Source organism: Petaurus breviceps, unplaced genomic scaffold (assembly GCF_028583685.1).
Source record: "Petaurus breviceps papuanus isolate PSGF00001 unplaced genomic scaffold, PetGlider_PUasm1.0 37, whole genome shotgun sequence".
NCBI classification, from domain to species: Eukaryota; Metazoa; Chordata; class Mammalia; order Diprotodontia; family Petauridae; genus Petaurus; species Petaurus breviceps.
The window spans coordinates 36,417,843-36,435,919 of NW_027186296.1; the positions used below are offsets into that span (position 1 = coordinate 36,417,843).

The 18,077-nt window shown below is 41.0% G+C and overlaps 1 protein-coding gene across 5 annotated transcripts in view; it reads right to left on the reverse strand.

Moving 5' to 3' along the window:
• SMAD3 (SMAD family member 3) overlaps nucleotides 1-18,077 on the reverse strand; it is a 167,234-nt gene that overhangs the window by 21,961 nt on the left and 127,196 nt on the right. For all 5 annotated transcript variants that reach the window (XM_069098231.1, XM_069098229.1, XM_069098228.1 and 2 more), the window contains exons 2-5: nucleotides 9,125-9,318; nucleotides 8,812-8,946; nucleotides 6,472-6,546; nucleotides 1,084-1,134 (exon numbers count right to left, since the gene is read on the reverse strand). In XM_069098231.1, the coding sequence (XP_068954332.1) occupies nucleotides 1,084-1,134; nucleotides 6,472-6,546; nucleotides 8,812-8,946; nucleotides 9,125-9,318 (455 nt within the window). The remainder of the gene's footprint in view (nucleotides 1-1,083; nucleotides 1,135-6,471; nucleotides 6,547-8,811; nucleotides 8,947-9,124; nucleotides 9,319-18,077) is intronic.

Below are 18,077 nucleotides of genomic sequence, written 5' to 3' on the forward strand. Positions count from 1 at the left end.
GCCCTACTCTAAGTTATAAATATTAAGTCGCCACCCCTCCCCCCATGATTAATAATGTGATGAATTTGATTCCAATTGAGATCCAAAGGCCAGAGTAACCAACTTTCTAAATCTGGAACCAAAGCCTGCCTGCCTGCCTTCCTTCTGTCTGTCTGTCTCTCTGTCTCTCTCTCCCTTTCACTGAATAACAAAGAAAAATCTGTCTTGCTGGTTTAAAAACATCTAATAAATTGGTTCCCCTGGAACCTAACTGGTAGGATTTTCCCTCCACCTCCAAAACTGAGGTCCTTTACCTTTCTGTGTATTATGTATACTCTCTGGTGAAGTCCATGGACAGACATCTTCTCAGAAACATGGTTATTGGTTGTTGTTGTTTTTTTTTTAATAATTGAAGGAAATGCTAAATTTTAGTTTGAGGTTAGTAAAAGTAAAGATTTCCTTTTTTCTCTCCAAGTTCAGGTACTCCCCTAAAATCTACCCACCAACTCTCAGATCTGTGAGTCCAGGTTAAGAACCCCTGCTCTAGATCTTCAGAACCCTAACATTAATATCCTTTCTGAGGTTTAAGAGAAGGAATATCAATCGGATTTGTGCCCTTGGATGATATCTAGTTGAGTTTTTACTAGGCAGGCTCCCCATATGGGGTAGGCTTAATTGTGTATGTCAAAAAAGGATAAAGAAAAATACTTGCAACCTGATGGAGGGAGAAAGGGCTGCCATATTAGAGGGGCTTGTCTAAATTGACCCAGAAGAGCTTCCTAACAACTCAGGAGGAGGAGGAGGAGGAAGAGAAAAATAGACTGTGGGACTACAAACCACACACCTCTCCTTGTCTGACTGCACCAGACCCATCGCTATGTCCAAGAGAGGTATAACCCAACATATGGTTTTCTTTCCTAGAACCCCAGGTCTCAATTTTCATTTTATGCATGACCCCAGAATCACTGTAACTAGAAACCTGCATGGCAATTGATAGACAATTGCCCTGGTATAGAGCATATGAGCCTTTCATCACTATGGCTCTCCCTGGCCAGCCAGTGGGAATCAATTCATCTTAGCAGAAATCAAGGAAGAAATACTTACCCAAATTATTGTGTGCGGGGGACATAGGATTTGGAGATAAGTTTGGAGAACCTGAAAAAACAAGACAGTATTGTCATTTATCTTTTAAGAGTCATTCCACAACACTCCGCCTCAAGCACTCTATGTTTCAACCAAGCTGGCCTGCTTGCTGCTGCTCTCCATACACAACAGCCCAGCTCCAGTCTCCATGCTTTTGTGTAGACTGTGCCCATTACCCAGAATGCTCTCCCTTCTCCCTTCTGTCTCTTAGAACCCCTAGCCCTATTCAAGGCTTAGCTCCAGTGCCACTTTTTACAGGATACGACAAAAGTCTTGGTGTTGTTTTAAGGTCTCAAAGCTTAAAATGGAACCAAGACTTGAGATACCTTGTCTATAAAGCCTTTACCAATCTTCCCAACTGTTAGCATTCCACATACCCGACCCTCAACACTTTGTGATATGGGTGTATAAATACATGAATACATACATATGCATATATGTATGTGCATTTTATTTGTTGCAACAACTCACCCTATAAAATACTTCATTTTCCCCTTTCCTTAGAAAGAAGTCAGTATTTTGGGAGACTGTTCCAGTGCCGATCCAGACATACATTAGAACACCAAGGCCTACTTAATATAGGCATCTTGTCATCTCTCTCTGTACATGTACATACATATACATATATGTATACACACATATGTGCATATATACATATTTATACACACAAGAGTGTGTGTATGCATAAAATACTTGTCTACGTGGTGCTTAGCTAAGATTTACTTATCTATGCATATATTCTTCCCCTCTAAGTAAAATATAAGACCCTGTTGGGCAAAGACAATTTCTATTGTTGTCTGTGTGTCCCCAGAATGTAGCACAGTGCCTAGCACATTTAATGAGTTGCCAGCTGACTTGAATTGTTCAAGGTCAGAAAAGGGCAATCTTTGAACATTTAACACACATATTATAAAGGAGCTCAGGATACATGACCTCTGCAGCTCTAACTGTAGGGTACTTTTCTTATACATACAAAAGGGAATTCTTATTGTTCATTGCTGACAAAAGGATTATGAAGATTAGATGGGAACTTGCCCTCTTATTCAGTAGCCCATACATTCAGGGACCATATTTTCCAAACCAAAAGTCAGAACACATGGCCAGACAAAGGATATTCTCTTTGCAGAGACCCAGTAAAAATATACTTCTCCCTGCTTGAAATCAAGACTGTCCCAGAAAATACAGAACATATGGTCACCATACTCATGCACCCTATCAGCCAAAGGTTGGATTAGGAACCAGGTGGGGCAGTAGTTCTCTCAATTATCCACAGGCACAACTTTTGATTGTTTGGCCTGCATGGTGTACTAAACACTATCAACAGGCATCTGGAAATCCCAATCTCAATCTCAGGTTTCAGAAAACTCACAAACTTGCCCTAGAAGGCATATAACCGAGTGATCACACAGGAATGTGGCACATGAACTCATGTATACACCCACACACTTACAGACACACAAATCTAAATCCACTCCTCCTAACCCTAGTTAGACTTCACAAGTAAAAAACAAACAAACAAAAAATCTAATACCCTAATACCAAGGTCATATTTTAATAAAGTAATACTGCACTTCTAGGTCTTTTGTATCACTCATTTGCTCCTAGAATCTATGCAAAGTTACTTAAAAAAATGACTTATGATAATTTCATTCAATGACTACTTAACCCTATGAAGATAAACTGCATGTCCTCCTCTAAACTCCTAGAATCCTTACTATTCTTATAAGCCATTATATACTGCCTTGAACTGTTGTTTTCCTGTTCCGTAGACTCATCTATTTATGCCTTTAGGGCAGGACCTGTGTTTTATATGTTTTAATATCTCCCATGGTTAATTAGCATAACATATATAAAATATGCATTATAATATACATAATAAAAATAGATATCCATTTTTTTGCTGTTAGAGGAATAACATAACGTATATTAATACCACCACTAGTTTAGACCATGGTGGGATAGGGAAGAATTTGAATTTTTCTACTTGGACTTAGTACATAATCTCCCTAATGAATACCCAGTCTAAATACATAAGACACCCACTAAGGGAGGGGTCCTAGATAGAGTGTACTCAGTAGATGTACTACTGAGAGAGTAGTACTCTCTCAATGTAAGTACCTCCCAAACTCAAGAGACATGAGTGATGTCCTTTGATGAACTGATGAAGATGCAAGGGCATAATTTTCCCACTATGATGATTCTTAAAGAGTGGAACTGATGACCGGGGCAAAGGCTTGAAATAAGAAGAAAACAAATAGTGAGCTGGTTTAAATTCTTCTTGAAAGGAGGTGTATCAAGCAGCCTGAATCATTCTGCCCCAGGGCAAACCCTGCTTGGGGAAGGCTATGAGAATGGTCTGGGATGGTTTGGATGTGGTCCTACCATGGATGGACAAGACAGCTCTGATTGATTGTCTACCTTTTCATGCATCAACTACCTAAAATCAGGCCCTTGAGTAGCTGGTAATTAAAGTACCATCTAAACTGATTTTCTCATAGGAAACTTCAAGTAGAGACTAGAGAATGGGGTGGAGTGGGGCAGGGCAGGGAGAGGGAACTACTTTCTTGCACTGTTTCCATACAATCATGAAAACAGTTTCCAATTTTGACAATCATTAGTGTTTCATATGGGCAACAGGGCCCTCTAAATACACAGGGGGGAGGGTGGGGGAGAGAATGGATGGAGGGGATTAGGAAAGAGGGATTTAGAGATGTGAGGAAGACAGGAAGAGAGAGCAAAATGCAACCTACCCCCAAAAAGGATTTTTAAAAAATTATTTTTAGAAAAATAACCATTCTTCAAAAATGAAGACTTGCTTTTAAGGTAGGAAGGAAAGGATAGATAGAACAAATGTGACATTTGGATATATATTGGTTAGCAAGGTGCCTTGTGTGCCAACATTTTATAGCTGTAGGCTCATAGCGGTCACTTAGTATTTCACTCAGGAAGGCTTTCTATGCATTCCAGATGTTGTCCATACTGCCAGCTAGGGAAAGCACTCAAAATCATTGGTGTCAAGGTCCCTAGCACTAGATTTCAGCAAGTAAATTATAATAGCAAAACAAAGGTAACTCTCTCTCCTCCTTCTTTTGGAAACCACACAGAAAGCCAGCCTTTTTTCAGTTGTGCATAAAGAAGGGTGACTCGGCAATGTCTGTTCTCCGTGTGTGCAAAAAGCCCAGGCACGCCTGCCTTTATTAGGATATGACATCGACTTGGCTCTATCCCCTTGCATAACCACATACAAAGCAAAACACGTTATATGTGGCAGCTGAGGTTCAATTCAAGAAGTTGCTGGCTTAGAAGCCAAATCAGCCCCATTACAAATGACATGGGAACATCTGGAGACGTGGCTCAAGCAGATGAACTGGCCTGAGCTCCTCAAGTTGGGAATACAGGACCCAATCCAACATCTTCCTTGCTTGGTCGCTACACGAAACACAGCTTGTTTAGTAACTGAGCCGACTTCATCTCCCACCATTGCTTTACAGGAACTCTGCTCTTGCCAAGCCAGACTCACAGGTCCATCCCCACTGGTTCTTCCCACCTCTGCCATGCTCTCATGTCATTCCCCTGGTGTGGAATAGGTACCAACCTTCCCTGCTGACCCCTGAAATCTTTCGCAGATAGAAGGAAAGGGGGGGGGGAAATCTAGAGCAGTTACTATTCTCCATCAACTGGAGAGTAGTTGGACAAACTGCTATACGTGAATGTAATGAAATATTACTGTGATAAATGGAATGATGAAAGAGGATTCAAAGAAACTTGGGAAGACTTGCATTGAACTGAAGCAGATCGAGGCAAAAGGAAAAAAACAAATTACATAGTGACCTCAGCAATGCACCAAAAAACAACTCTGAAGCCAATCAGATCTCTGGTCTGTGCAGTGATGGGTCCTGACTTCAGAATTCTCATAGGAAAATGTGCCTCCCTCCTCTCTGTAGAAGCAGAAGTCTGCAGGTGTGAAATGGGGTGTCTACAATCAGACATGGTAAATATGTCAGCTTGTTTTACTCAACTCTACTTCTTTGTTATGTGAAGAAAGATTCCATGGCTGGTAGGAGGGGAGGTGAGAAAGTGTTCATTGTGAAGTGATAAAGATTTTTTTAAAGCATCAGTAAATGTTTTTAAATATAATTTTAAAGGAATATTTTACATTCTTCAGTATCCATTTTAAATCTCAACTGATCCTAGTCTGTGGTGATCTCCTAGACTTTGAGGTTAACAAAAATTGATGCAATCAAGTCCATACTTCATTCTAATGGAAGTGAAAAAGAGCCATGGCTTTGGATGATAAAAAAAAAGTCAGATAACTGAAAAAAGCTGTATTTTACTTTATCTTTTACATGATCTACTTTGTATTTTTACATTCATTTGACTTTGAAATGCAGAGACATATACATTCACACAAATTCAGGCAGGTGGATCAGTGGACTGAGTGAGTACTGGCCTGGAGTCAGGAAGTCTCATCTTCCTGAGTACAAATTCAGACTCAGACACTTCCTGTGTGACACTGGAGCAAATCACTTAACTCTGTTTGCCTCAGTTTCCTCATCTGTAAAATGAGATGGAAAAGGAAATGGCAAACCAGTCCAGTATCTCTGCCCAGAAAATTTAAAAAAAAAAAGAAAATTCCAAACAAGGTAATGAATAGTTGGATATGCCTGAAAAAAATGACTGAACACCCATACTACTGAATACACACACATGTATTCTCAAATATAGCGGCTTTTTGCTTTTTTGTATGTCATGGACCCCTTTGGTAGGTTGATGAAGCCTGTAAACCCCTCCTCAGAATAATGTTTTCAAATGCATAGAAGTAAAATAAAACATATAGGGTTATAAAAGAAATCAATTACTTTGAAATAAAGATGTAATTTTTCCCACCCAAGTTCACACACCCGTCCCCCTTAAATCTATCTACAGACCCTTTGACATGCCTTCAGATTGTTCTCTAAAACAGCTATAGACTAGTGACAGATTTGCATCTTTGGGAGGAGTTTTTCATACTGTGAGTGCCCTATGTCAGTGAAATCCATGTCTACACAGACCTCCTCTCTCTAAAATCTACTTTACTAACACTGACCCAGTGAGGAGCTCCTTCACATTCTTTAAAAAAGAACAGTTAGGCACTATGTGGTATCATTGAAAGGGTGAGAGTAACAAGACCTTAGTTGTAGTCCAGGCACCATCACTAATTCTCTATGTGACCTCAGGCATGTCATCATTAAATGGGATGGGGAGGAAGGCTGGATTAGCTTATCTTTTTAGGTCCCATCTAGTACTGAAATTCTATGAAGACTTACAATCAAATTATGTAGCCAAAAGTCAAACCCTGGAGTGACTGACCTGCATCCATGCTGTGATTCATCTGGTGATCACTGGTTTCTCCATCCTCACTCAGGTAACCAGGGGGTGGGGTTTCTGGAGATCAAAAAGCAGAGGGTTAGAATGTTATTAAATGAGCTCAGTATCTTGGAAAGTCTTAGGGTTCCACATAACCTGGTTTACAATGCTTGACCTTTCAATCTAATGCTCCCCCACTCCTAAAGAGAGTGGAGCCAGCAACACATAGTGGGACCTGGCAACATACTCAATGTCTTCAGCAGCATATGGCAGCTTCTAAAGGAGTGTGTGCTGAATTGCATTAACATAAACTGGCTTAAGCTACGGTAAGCTGTGTATACATTCTATCTCTCCAACTAGATCTTAAATTTCTTGCTCATTACCATTCCTCCTATCTTGAATGCCTAACTCTCTAACGATCTTAACCCAAACTGTCCATTCTTCGAGGCCAAATTCAAGAATAATTTCTTGTGGGAGCCTTTCCCTCATAATCCCATCCCATGGTCTCCTCTCCCATTCTTTAAATTTGTATAGTTTTCATGGTCTGTACCCCTCACCAGGCATTTAGCATATACTTATGTTACATTATTTGTTTTTAATGTTTATTCATACACATACAAATCTTTTGATGAATGTAGATCTTGCCTCCCCCAGTAAAAGAAAAGATTCTGCATGGAAGGATTCATGTCTTACATGTTTCTTTGCATTTCCCACAGCACCCAGCAGAGTAGGAATTCCAAAATATGCTGAATGGATGAGGTAAGAGAACTAAGGTTCTGAAAATGGATAGCCAGAAGATGCTCATGATTTCAGTGACCAACCTGCCAGATCCTAGAGAATGTAAGCTCTGTGACAGCAGGGACTGCTTCACTTTTTGATTTTGTACACCCTGGGTTCAGCACAATGTGAGGCACACCATAAGCACTTAATAAATGCTAATGGACTGACTGATTTGCTTGACATTGAACCAAGCCCAATGTACATTAACAGCAATACTCAAACTTCCCTCTGCTGAAGTCATATTCTGGTGCCTCATTCGGGTGTGGAGATGATCCTGGATTCTCAAGTTTGAACCAATGAAATGCAAGCTTGGGCGTCCTCACTAAGCTGAACAGACTTTGAACTGGACCTGGGTGGGACTGACATGTAAAGGGCAGCCTATCTAAAGTCAGAGAGGCTTATCAGCAAAGGCTAACCACCAGGTAATGAAATGTTTGGCCACAGTAAGACATCTTTTCTGCTAAACTTCCCAGAGAGGACAACATGCATTGATATAAAGTCATGAGTCTTCTGGATTAGTGAATAAACCTCTCAAGCCCAAGAAATTTAAATTAACTGGGGGTGAAATAAAGCTGGTCTGTATAATCTAGCCCCAATAAACCTTTCCAGTCTAATTATACCTTACTCCACCAACATCTACTCTTCGATCCAGTGACACTGGCCTTCCGGCTGTTCCACAAACAAGACCCTCCATGTTTCTTTGGCTGTTGCCCATGCCTGAAATGCTCTCCCTCCCCTGTGCCACTTACTGACCTCCCTTTAAGTCCCTACTAAAATCTCACCTCCTTCATGAAGCTTTCCCCAACTCCTCTTAATTCAAGCACCTTCCTTCTGTTATTTATTTATTCTACATATAGCTTGCTTTGTATATATTTGTCTGCATATTGTCTGTCTCATTAGATTGTAAGCTCCTTGAGGGCAGGGACTACCTTTTGCTTTTTTTTTGTATTCCTAATGCTTAGCACAGTAGCTGGCACATAGTAGGCATAGTTTGTTGATTGATTTATTGTTCTTTTCATAGAGAATGCTGTCACTCACAGGTCTGTGGAGGGGTTTTCTTTAACACTGCTTCTTCCCCAATCTCCCTCCTCCCTTCAGGCCTGTAGTTTGGAAACCACTATTACTCATCCCCATCACCGAGAGCACTTGGATGATCAGAGACACCCTGAAAACAGTTTGGCAGGAGGTAGGGAGGTAGGGCTAGATCTACACAAATGCCGAGTTTTTCTATTTCCATTTCCAAAATAAATGACTGCAAAAAAGGGAAAGGTCTACACCACTCTTCCCTGCCAAGAAAAGCATCATTAGTGCTCGTAGAGTTAAAGGGAGCCTGGCCCCTCCCAGTGGAGATGCGGTTATGAGTCAGCCAGCCAGCAGGCCAAGCATTTACCAAACAGGAGAGGATCAAGTTGTGGCCTGGGGGAAGGGGGGAGAAGGGGGACTTGAGGGGAAAGAAAATTACATCTTATTTCTGTGCCATATCACCCTGGCCCGTCTCCCAAGAGCTCCAGGTTCTTTCCCCATCTGTCCAGAGCACATAAGCAGCCTCTGGACGGTATGTACCTGGAATGTAATTGCTTTGGGGTTCGATCCCTGCAGGAAAGTTCGTATTCTCTGGAATGGAATGGCTGTAGTCATCTAGTGGAGGGAACTCGGCCGGGATCTCTGTGTGTCTTGGGACCAAAACAGGAGGTAGAACTGCATGGGAAACAAAGGACTATCAGGGAATGAAGGGGGAAAAAAGTGGGCAGGAGAATTTAAAGCACACACACACACACACACACACACACACACACACTCTCACACACACAATATCTCAGAGGTAGCCTCCACATCTTATCTGCAGGACCAGAATTCAACAGTTTCCCTGAGGTACCTGGTGTTTCTACTCTCTGGTAATGATAGGGATTCACACAGACTTCATCCTTCTTCATGTTGAAAGCAAATTCACACATCTCCATGGCGCGGAGCTCATGGTGGCTGTGAAGGTCTGGCCATCGCCAAAGGCGGCAATAGATCACATGGGGCAGCCCTTTGCGGTGAGACACTTGCAGTCGTCCATCCAAGGATCTGTGCAGGAAAACAAAATGACAATTAAGACTTGGGCTTGGTCCTTCTCAAGTTGTAGCGGGTTTAATTTCTCAAAAATCAATCCATTAATAAGGACTTATTAAGATCTACTAATCACTAGGCTATGCATAGAAGGTAAGGGGAGGGGAGATAAAACAGTCCCCGGCCTTAAGGCAGGGTAAGGACAGCATGCCAGGGTAGGGTAGCACAGAGTGCTAGATTTAGAGTCTGGGAACCTGGGTTCAAATCCTAGCTCTGCTACTCCCTCCCCAGGAGAATTTATGGCAAGTTATTTAATCTCTCTAGATTTCTATTTTCTCAACTGTAAAGTGAAGGGAGTCTACTAGATGCCCTTGAAAGTCACTGCCTTAATTTATGATTGTGTAAGTCTATAGGACAGAGACATAAAGTAGTTGGGAAGAGGAACACACTCATTTCACACACAGACATGTATTCGCAGGAGATGGCAATTAGGTACTGCAGGGGATAGAGAGCCAGGACTGGAGTCAAGAAGACTCAGCTTACTGGCTGTGAGACCCTGGGCAAGTCACTGCCTGCCTCAATTTCCTCATATGTAAAATGAGCTAGAAAAAGGGAATGGCAAACCACTCCAGTGTCTTTACCCCCCCCCAAAAAAAAAACTCAAGCAGGATCATGAGAAGTGGGACACAACTAAAGAAAACAGCAGCAGCTGTAGGCAACATCAAGAGCACACAATTCTGAAACAGCGGCCCTGAATGAGACTTTAGAGATAATCTCAACCCAAACTTTCAGGTTACAGATAAGGAGTCTGAGGCCCAGGATTTGCCCAAGGTCACATGGTGGGGCAAAGGGGCTCAAATAAACGAAAATGATAAAAATAAAAGCTAAAGTAATAAAAAAAAAAAACCCTTCCACATTCCAAAAGTAATAAGCTAAGTGCAAAAGCTGTCTTTAAGTCCCAATCAACAAACTTTTTACACAAGAATTTACTATTGGAACACTCACAAACATAGGGTTTGATTCTAAGGTGGACAGTTATTTTTTTTTTTTAGAATTTAAAAACATGGGGCAGCTAGGTGGCACAGTGAATAGAGCACTGACCCTGGAGTCAGGAAGACCTGAGTTCAAATCCGGCCTCAGATACTTGACACAATTACTAGCCCTGTGACTTTGGGCAAGTCACTTAACCCCAACTGCCCTCCAAAAAGCAAAAAACAAAACAAAACAAAAAACAGAATTTAAAAACATTCACAATAAAGATAAAATAAAAGTGACTTTCATGTTAAAGATTTTTCATGTCAAATTGAGAATGAGCTCCTATAATCCTTCTGCAATCCCTTGGGAAGCAATGGGGACATCCTAGTGGAAAGACTCCATTCTTTACCCTTGGGCATTTTTGTCAGGCTAAATATCCTACTTTCTACAGCCCCCTCCTTTCTCCTGTGAATGGATATGTTTGCTACTTTAACCATAAAAGGTGTTCCGACCTGTGACCAAACTCTTCTGGCTACCCCAGCTGTCCAAGGGCGCATGGCTACTTTGATCTCAACAAAACAGTGATGAGTCACTGTGCCTTTAAAACAAGATGAAACAAGGCTCTTCTATCATTGAGAAGTCTGTTCTAACAACATTCAAATCCCACCCTTACCAGAAGGCCCAGAGCCAATGAAGGGTTGGGGGGATGGGTGTGTGTGTATGTGCAGAAATCCATTTTTAGACTGTGGATAACTCTTTGCTTCTGTCCTGTTGTTATTTGTGGTAGATACACATTCCTTTACCAAGTCCAAGCAAAGGGCAGAGCCCACCTGAGATGCCTGCTTTGTAAGGAGGAGGGAACACACACACACACACACACTCTTTTAACAGCTTGAAGCTTACTAGCTTAAAACTACACTGAGACTCTGGGAATATCCTCTACGTGTGTATTTAATGATATATTGTTTATATTTCTACATGCATTTGTCTCTCCCTGTATAATGTCAGTTCTCAGCAAGAAGGTATTGTTTCATTCTTCATGCATGTATCCTATCACTTAGCACGCTGGCAGGCAGGTAGTAATCTATAGTTATCTATACCTGTTGATTAAGCTCTTGCAACCCCTTTAAATGAGATCGTGTGGCTGGTAACTGTCATAGCTAGAAGTTGAATGAATCTTCTGACAGCAAAAACCAGTATTCACATACTGCATTTACTGCGTGTCCTGAGTACCCACTGTGTGCTGGTGTGGATAGGGGTGAGAAGAAGAGCAAAAGGGATTTATGCCACCCCTGCCTTGTGGGGGTGTTATTTGTGTAGGATATATGTGACCCCTACCAGACTTGAAACTCTTTGAAGGCAAGAACTGTTATGCAAGTGTGTGCACATACACACATAACCACATAATATATTACATAGAAGAGACATAAATAAATATTAGATGAGTGAATTATTAAATATGAGACATGGCTTCTACACCCTAAAAACTTTACTATGGCTGGGAAGACAACACTAAAACACATGGGAAACGTGTGTGTGACTGAAAAACATATATAATTATATAATATATGTATAATTAATAATATGTATGTATATATGAAATTTTTCCAATGTGTGTATTATTGTTGTTCTTGTTTGGTTGTTTTTCAGTCATGTCTGACTCTTCATGATCCCATTTGGGGTTTTCTTGACAAAAATACTGGAGTGGTTTGCCATTTCCTTCTCCAGCTCATTTTACAGAGGAGGAAACTAAGGCAAGCAGGGTGAAGCCACTTGCCCAGTGTCCATAACTAGTAAGTGTCTGAAGTCAGATTTGAATTCTTCCTTCTAGGACTGACATTCTATCCACTGTGCCACCTAGCTTCTATCTATTTATACACAGTCTCATAGACAACTCAAGCAGCTAGGTGGCACAGTGGATAGAACCCTAGACCCAGAGCCAAGAAGATCTAAGTTCAAATCTAGCCCCAGACATTCACTAGCTGTGTGATCCTTGTCAAGTCACTTAAATTCTGTTTGCCTCAGTATCCTCATCTTTAAAATGAGGGAAACAGCATCTATCTCCCAGGGTTGTTGTAAGTATAAGATGAGAGAATATTTGCAAAGCACTCTGCAAACCTGAAAGCATTATATAAGCATGAGTTGCTATTGTTATCTTATTTCAATAATATTATTGGTAAATACAACTACACACTACCTCTGTGGGAAATGAAAAGTCAGACGAAGGGAGCAGGTCTGTAAACATTTTAGACGTGATGACAATGGACAGACTAGGAAATGTGAACAGTGAATGGATCACAGTAGTAGACTTCTTCCAGTCATGGGGTTGCATAAATGGAGGGTGCAGTGGGAACGAGGCTGGCAATACTCAATCCAGCCCATTCTCTTTTAAAAAGCACCAGCTCAGCACATGGATTAGGGCAATTGACCATCACATTTGCTCTTTGGACTATGATAACAGCCTGAGAAAAGGGCTGGCTGGACAGCTGCAACCTCCCTGCAGGGGGAAGGTCCATTCTTCCTTGAATGTCTGGTACCTGTTTACAAAGTCTACACAATTTAAAAAAAAAAAAAAAGGAGGGTAAGAAGAAGCAGGTCCCAGAGAAACAGCTTGGAGGCAGAAGCTAACACAGCCAGTCCCCAAAGGGGAAGGAGGGTCAATACACTCAATATCTTATTTAAAAATATTTTTAAAGAAAATTGTGAGAAAGTGATGGGGAAGGAAGGGGAGGGCAAATGGAGCTTGGCTTTTCAAGGGGCAGAGAGATTGTGCAACAGAAAAAGAAGATCAAGCAGAGCCATCAGCCCTGGGTAAATGCCTAATACCCTTCCAATAAAGGGCCCTCGGGTCTTTATGGAGGGCAAATTGGGTATTTATCTGTTTTATTGGCTCCAATGACCCAAGTTGCTCCCATGTCAAAAAGGCTTGTTGTTTGAACACCAATATTATCTCAGTGGTCCAATATGGTGTCATATTGTAGAATGAGACCTAAAAGGAATCCAAAGTATAGGTGATCCAAGGGACAATCAAAAGATGCATTACTAGTAGATGTAACTGAGCTGTATACTGTAAATGATGATGGGCATGTGATAATTAGCAAAACAATCATCATCATGATATATATGACCAGAATAGGAGGTGGGCCAGTTATGTATCAAGAGCTAAGGATGACAGATGGGAGTGTTATACTAGTATCCAGGAAATGAGTGAGTGAATGATGAATGAATGAAGAAGCAATTAATAAGCAGTTACAGAGTGTGCCAAGCCCTGGGGATACAGAAATTTTCAAGCTCCCTGCCCTCAGGGAGCTTAGATTCTAATACAGGAAAGCATCAAATATTTGGGAGTGGTGTCCAGGAAAGGGTATTTTGGTTTGGAAAGTTACAGAAATGGTGAGTGGAGCCATAGGTGAGGAGATTGATCCACCCTTTCCTGTAGCAATAGAAATTTTGTTTTGATTGTAGTCCCAGAACTAGATGTGGGTGCGGGGGGGAGCAGGGTAAGGCTAGAGACTAAAAAGAGTTGGCTGGAGGGGGGATGATGCAGAGGGTACAAAGCAAGGAGCAGACCTGGCACTTCCCACTTAGGAAAGCAAGTCCTCAGGGCTGGGTGAATTCTGGAACAAAAAGGATTAAGTCTTTCAAGATTAAAGGATTAATGGTCGGAAGGGGGTATGGATATATTTAGAGCTATAGAGAAACATATCTAAACTTTATTGTGGTCTTCTGGGGGACTTGGGGGGAGGGAGAAAAAGAACAAAGTAAAAAAGTATACAGCAAAGAACAAAAGAAAACTCACAAGGAAGCAAAGATGGACAATTCTCAACACAACGAGTATAACTTATCATATAGGCATTACTGAAATGAAAATTGTTACATATTTTGAATCCTCTCTTATGTTCTGGTATGCACACGACATGCTTTTCTTCTTTTTAACTTTGTGTTGAAGTTCCAATATTTAAGTTTATGATATGTTTTTGTTTCTTTATTCTATGTCTGTGTTCTAGCATTTATTTAAAAATAATTAAAATTTTTAAAAAAGATTAAAGGATTAAGTCTCTGGTCTGCATGGAGAGGGAAAAATAAAGGTATAGATAGGGATTAAAATGGATAAGACCAAGGAAATGAGTTATGGTATATCCCAATGTTGTACCCATGTTAATGGAATCACAGGTCTTATGTCTTCACCAATGCAAATCAGCAACTTGTCTGTAATTTCTAGTCTCAAAGAGTTACCTGAAGCATTGAGAAACTGGGTTGTTTGTTCATGGTCACCCAGCTGGTAAATGTCAGAAGTAGGATCTGAACCACTCAAAAAAACAACTTAGAATCCCAGAGTTGAAAAAAAACTCTGAGAGGTCACCTAGTTCATCCCAACAAGGAGTCATGCAATGTCTCCTTGAAGACATCCAGTGACAGGGCACTTATGACCTAAGGTGGCCCATTTCACTTTCTGACAACTTTATATCCAACCAAAGTCTACCTCAACAACTTCCATCATTCTTAGTTCTAGTTCTATGGTCTTTACAACAACCCCACGTCATAGTAAGGTAGGCTTTAATATCCCCATATTACAGATAGAAACTGATATGGGGTTCTAATGAGTTAGCCACATTATGGTAATTAGAAATTGGGTGACCTGACTTTGAAAACTTCTTCCTTCCACTCCACTATTCTCACTCCCAATTGCTCTTTATATTTTCTGGCATATGACAGAAAAGGGGAAAAACACTATTAATCAGAATTCTGTAACTGAGATCAAAGAACACTTCTAAAGGTCAGCTAGTCTATTCCCCTGCATTCAGGGAAGAATATGAGCAAAGATGACAGGGAGAAAAAGATGTCTTTTGTTATCTGAGTTCTCCAGGAAGAGGGGTTCTCAGGCCTGCTAAGTTAGCACCCTCCTTTTTCCTTGGGTCTCTTGATGCCCAGAGCCAACAGTCGTCCTGGTCATTTCTTCTCCACATCCCCCTTCACCCATGAAACATGATAAGTACTCTCAAAGACTATAACAAATTGGGAGTTTCAGTGGCTGGATTTAATTTAATTGATGCATTCTTTACACACTCCCAGAGGCTGTAGGGGGAATAAGCCCATTTTAAATAAATACCATAAATAAGGCAATACCTTCCTAATGATATTATAAACGTGGTCTGCCGCAGAGATGTCTGAGTTATGACCAGTCTTCACCTCCTCATCATCCTTTCTCTAGTGAACAAAGCTTCTGGGTCTTAATAGTGATATTTCCCCAATCCTTCCTTCCCACCCTCCCACCTCCACCCCTGGGAGCTGTCCAGTTAACCAGGCTTTGGGCTTCCTGCCACTTGTGACCAAGACCTCTTCCCACACCCAGTGGCTTCCTGGCTTGATCTCTCCTTCCAGCATCCTTCTCCAGCAACTCCCTCAAGCTCCTTTAAAAGAAGGTTTTAATCCTTCAAGATATTCTCCACCAGCCGGACCATTTCCTGTGGCAGGAAATTAGGTTTCCTCCCATTGGCTCCTACTGGGACCTGTAAAGTGTCCCAAAATGGTGGTAGGACCAGCAGCCAAGGATGTGGAAACACCACACAGTCCAAAGCAGATGGTGAAGGTGGAGTCTACTGGGCCCTTCTCCAGGGGCATGGGGGGGAGGGGGAAGAAAAAGAACAGGGATAAAAAAAATTGTCCTTCAAAACTATGTTTGGTTCCATCCTAAATCCAGCTGGCCTATGCTATCAGTGATGAAATCAGGATCAGTAAGTTACCCAAAGTCGTTTTAAAGATGATTCAATGTACTTCATGGGTTTAGTATCATGGAAAGAAATGTTAATTTGGAATCAGAGAACCCAGATTTAAATCCCACTTTTGTGACCTTGGACAAATTGCCTCATATCTCTGGGCCTCAGTTTCCTTATCTGTAAATACTTAAGGAAGTGGACTAGATTTACTCTAAGTCTCTTTCAACCCTAAATCTATAATCCTAAAATCCTTTGGTAATGGAGCCAATGGGAAAGGCTTGGAAGCAGCTTCAGGGTAGACATATCATATAAGAAAATCAGTAATAACTAAATAAATTCCTATGAGATGTGACTCTCTCTCTCTCTCTCTCTCTCTCTCTCTCTCTCTCTCTCTCTCTCTTTATCTCTCTCTCACACACACACACACACACACACACACACACACACACAATATTAGAATATTGTAATGAGCTTTCTTCCTTTCCAAGAAGCCACCTTGGAAGTGGGGTCAAGAGGGAAGGGGCTGTGAAATTATTCTCCCAAGCTACTGCTCCAAATGTCTTAGGATTGCCTCTTTTTAGAAACATGGAACACAGACTTGGAGTTTGAAAGGGGTACTATTATTATTTGTTGTTTAGTCTTTTTTCAGTTGTATCTAACTCTTTGTGGCCCCATATGTGGTTTCCTCGACAGAGAATTGGAGTGGTTTGCCATTTCCTTCTCCAGCTCATTTTACAGATGAGGAAACTGAGGCAAGCATATCCAACTGGATATTTCCCGATGGTCACATAGCTAGTGTCTGAGGCGAGATTAAAACTTAGGTCTTCCTGACTATAGGCCTGGCCCTCTATCCACAGTGCAAAATAGTGGCCCCTACTATACCATGCTTACTTTTTTAAAAAATTCAGTTTTTACTTCTTGGAAGTAATAAATTTGCAGACAGTTAGGTGGTGCAGTAAATAAAGTGCAGAGCCTGAAGCCAAGGAAGGTCTGATTTCAAATGCGACCTTGGACATTTACTAGCTCTGTGACCTAGCAAGTCACCTAAATACTTTCTGACTCAGTTTCCTCAACTGTGAAATTGCATAACAGTAGCACCTACCTCCCTAGAATAGTGAGGATAAAATGTAATAATTTTTTTAATGTACTTCCTAAACCTTAACATATTAAATAAATGCTAGTTATTTTTATTGGAAAGTACAACAGACAGGGAAAATATAGTGATAATCATCAGTTTTGTAATGTTGATGAAAACCTTTATCTATTAAGATTTTCAATCTTCCAGTTTATTCAGCCTTCAGAGCCTACACATCACTCATTTGTGAATTCTTTTTTTTTTTTTTTTGCCTTTTGCCTTTTGCCTTTTGGAGGGCAACTGGGGTTAAGTAACTTGCCCAAAGTTACACGGCTAGTTTTTTTGTGTGGGTGTTAAGTGTCTGAGGCCAGAACCGAACTCAGGTCCTCCTGACTCTGGGGCCAGCGCTTTACTCACTGCGCCACCTAGCCACCTCTCATTTGTGAATTCTTAATGTTGGGAAGTCTTCATTCTTTCTGGTAGATAATGATGTTTGGCAAGAGTCAAAGATAATGATGTTTGGCAAGAGTCAAAAGTCATTTGGAGAGAGCCAATCTGGTGATCAGACTATAGAATTCTGCTTTTGGTCCAAAAACATAAAAGACAAAAGACTATATTTCTTTATGCAACTTATAAATTCACATCAACAAGCAAATATGAAGCACCAGCTCTGTGAAAGGCACTGTTTTAAGTGATGGGGACAAAACCAAAAGTCACTCCTCTCAGGGAGATGATGTTATCCAGCACCATCCCCAGATCAGTTTAATTCAAAGTTGAGTGAGATGGTGGCAAAAAGGGCTCCAGACAAAGTGCTCTGGTAAGATTTAAATCAAGAGAGAAAAGGAGACCTTTGAGATCATCTAATATTGCTAACATTTTACAAATAAGGAAACTGAGGCTCAGCAAGGCTAACTTACATAGAGTTAAACTGCCGAAAAGACCCTTGGACTCCAGGGTCTGTCCTTCCTTACTCCCCAATGCCTCCTGTTCCATCAAGTATATTTCCTTCA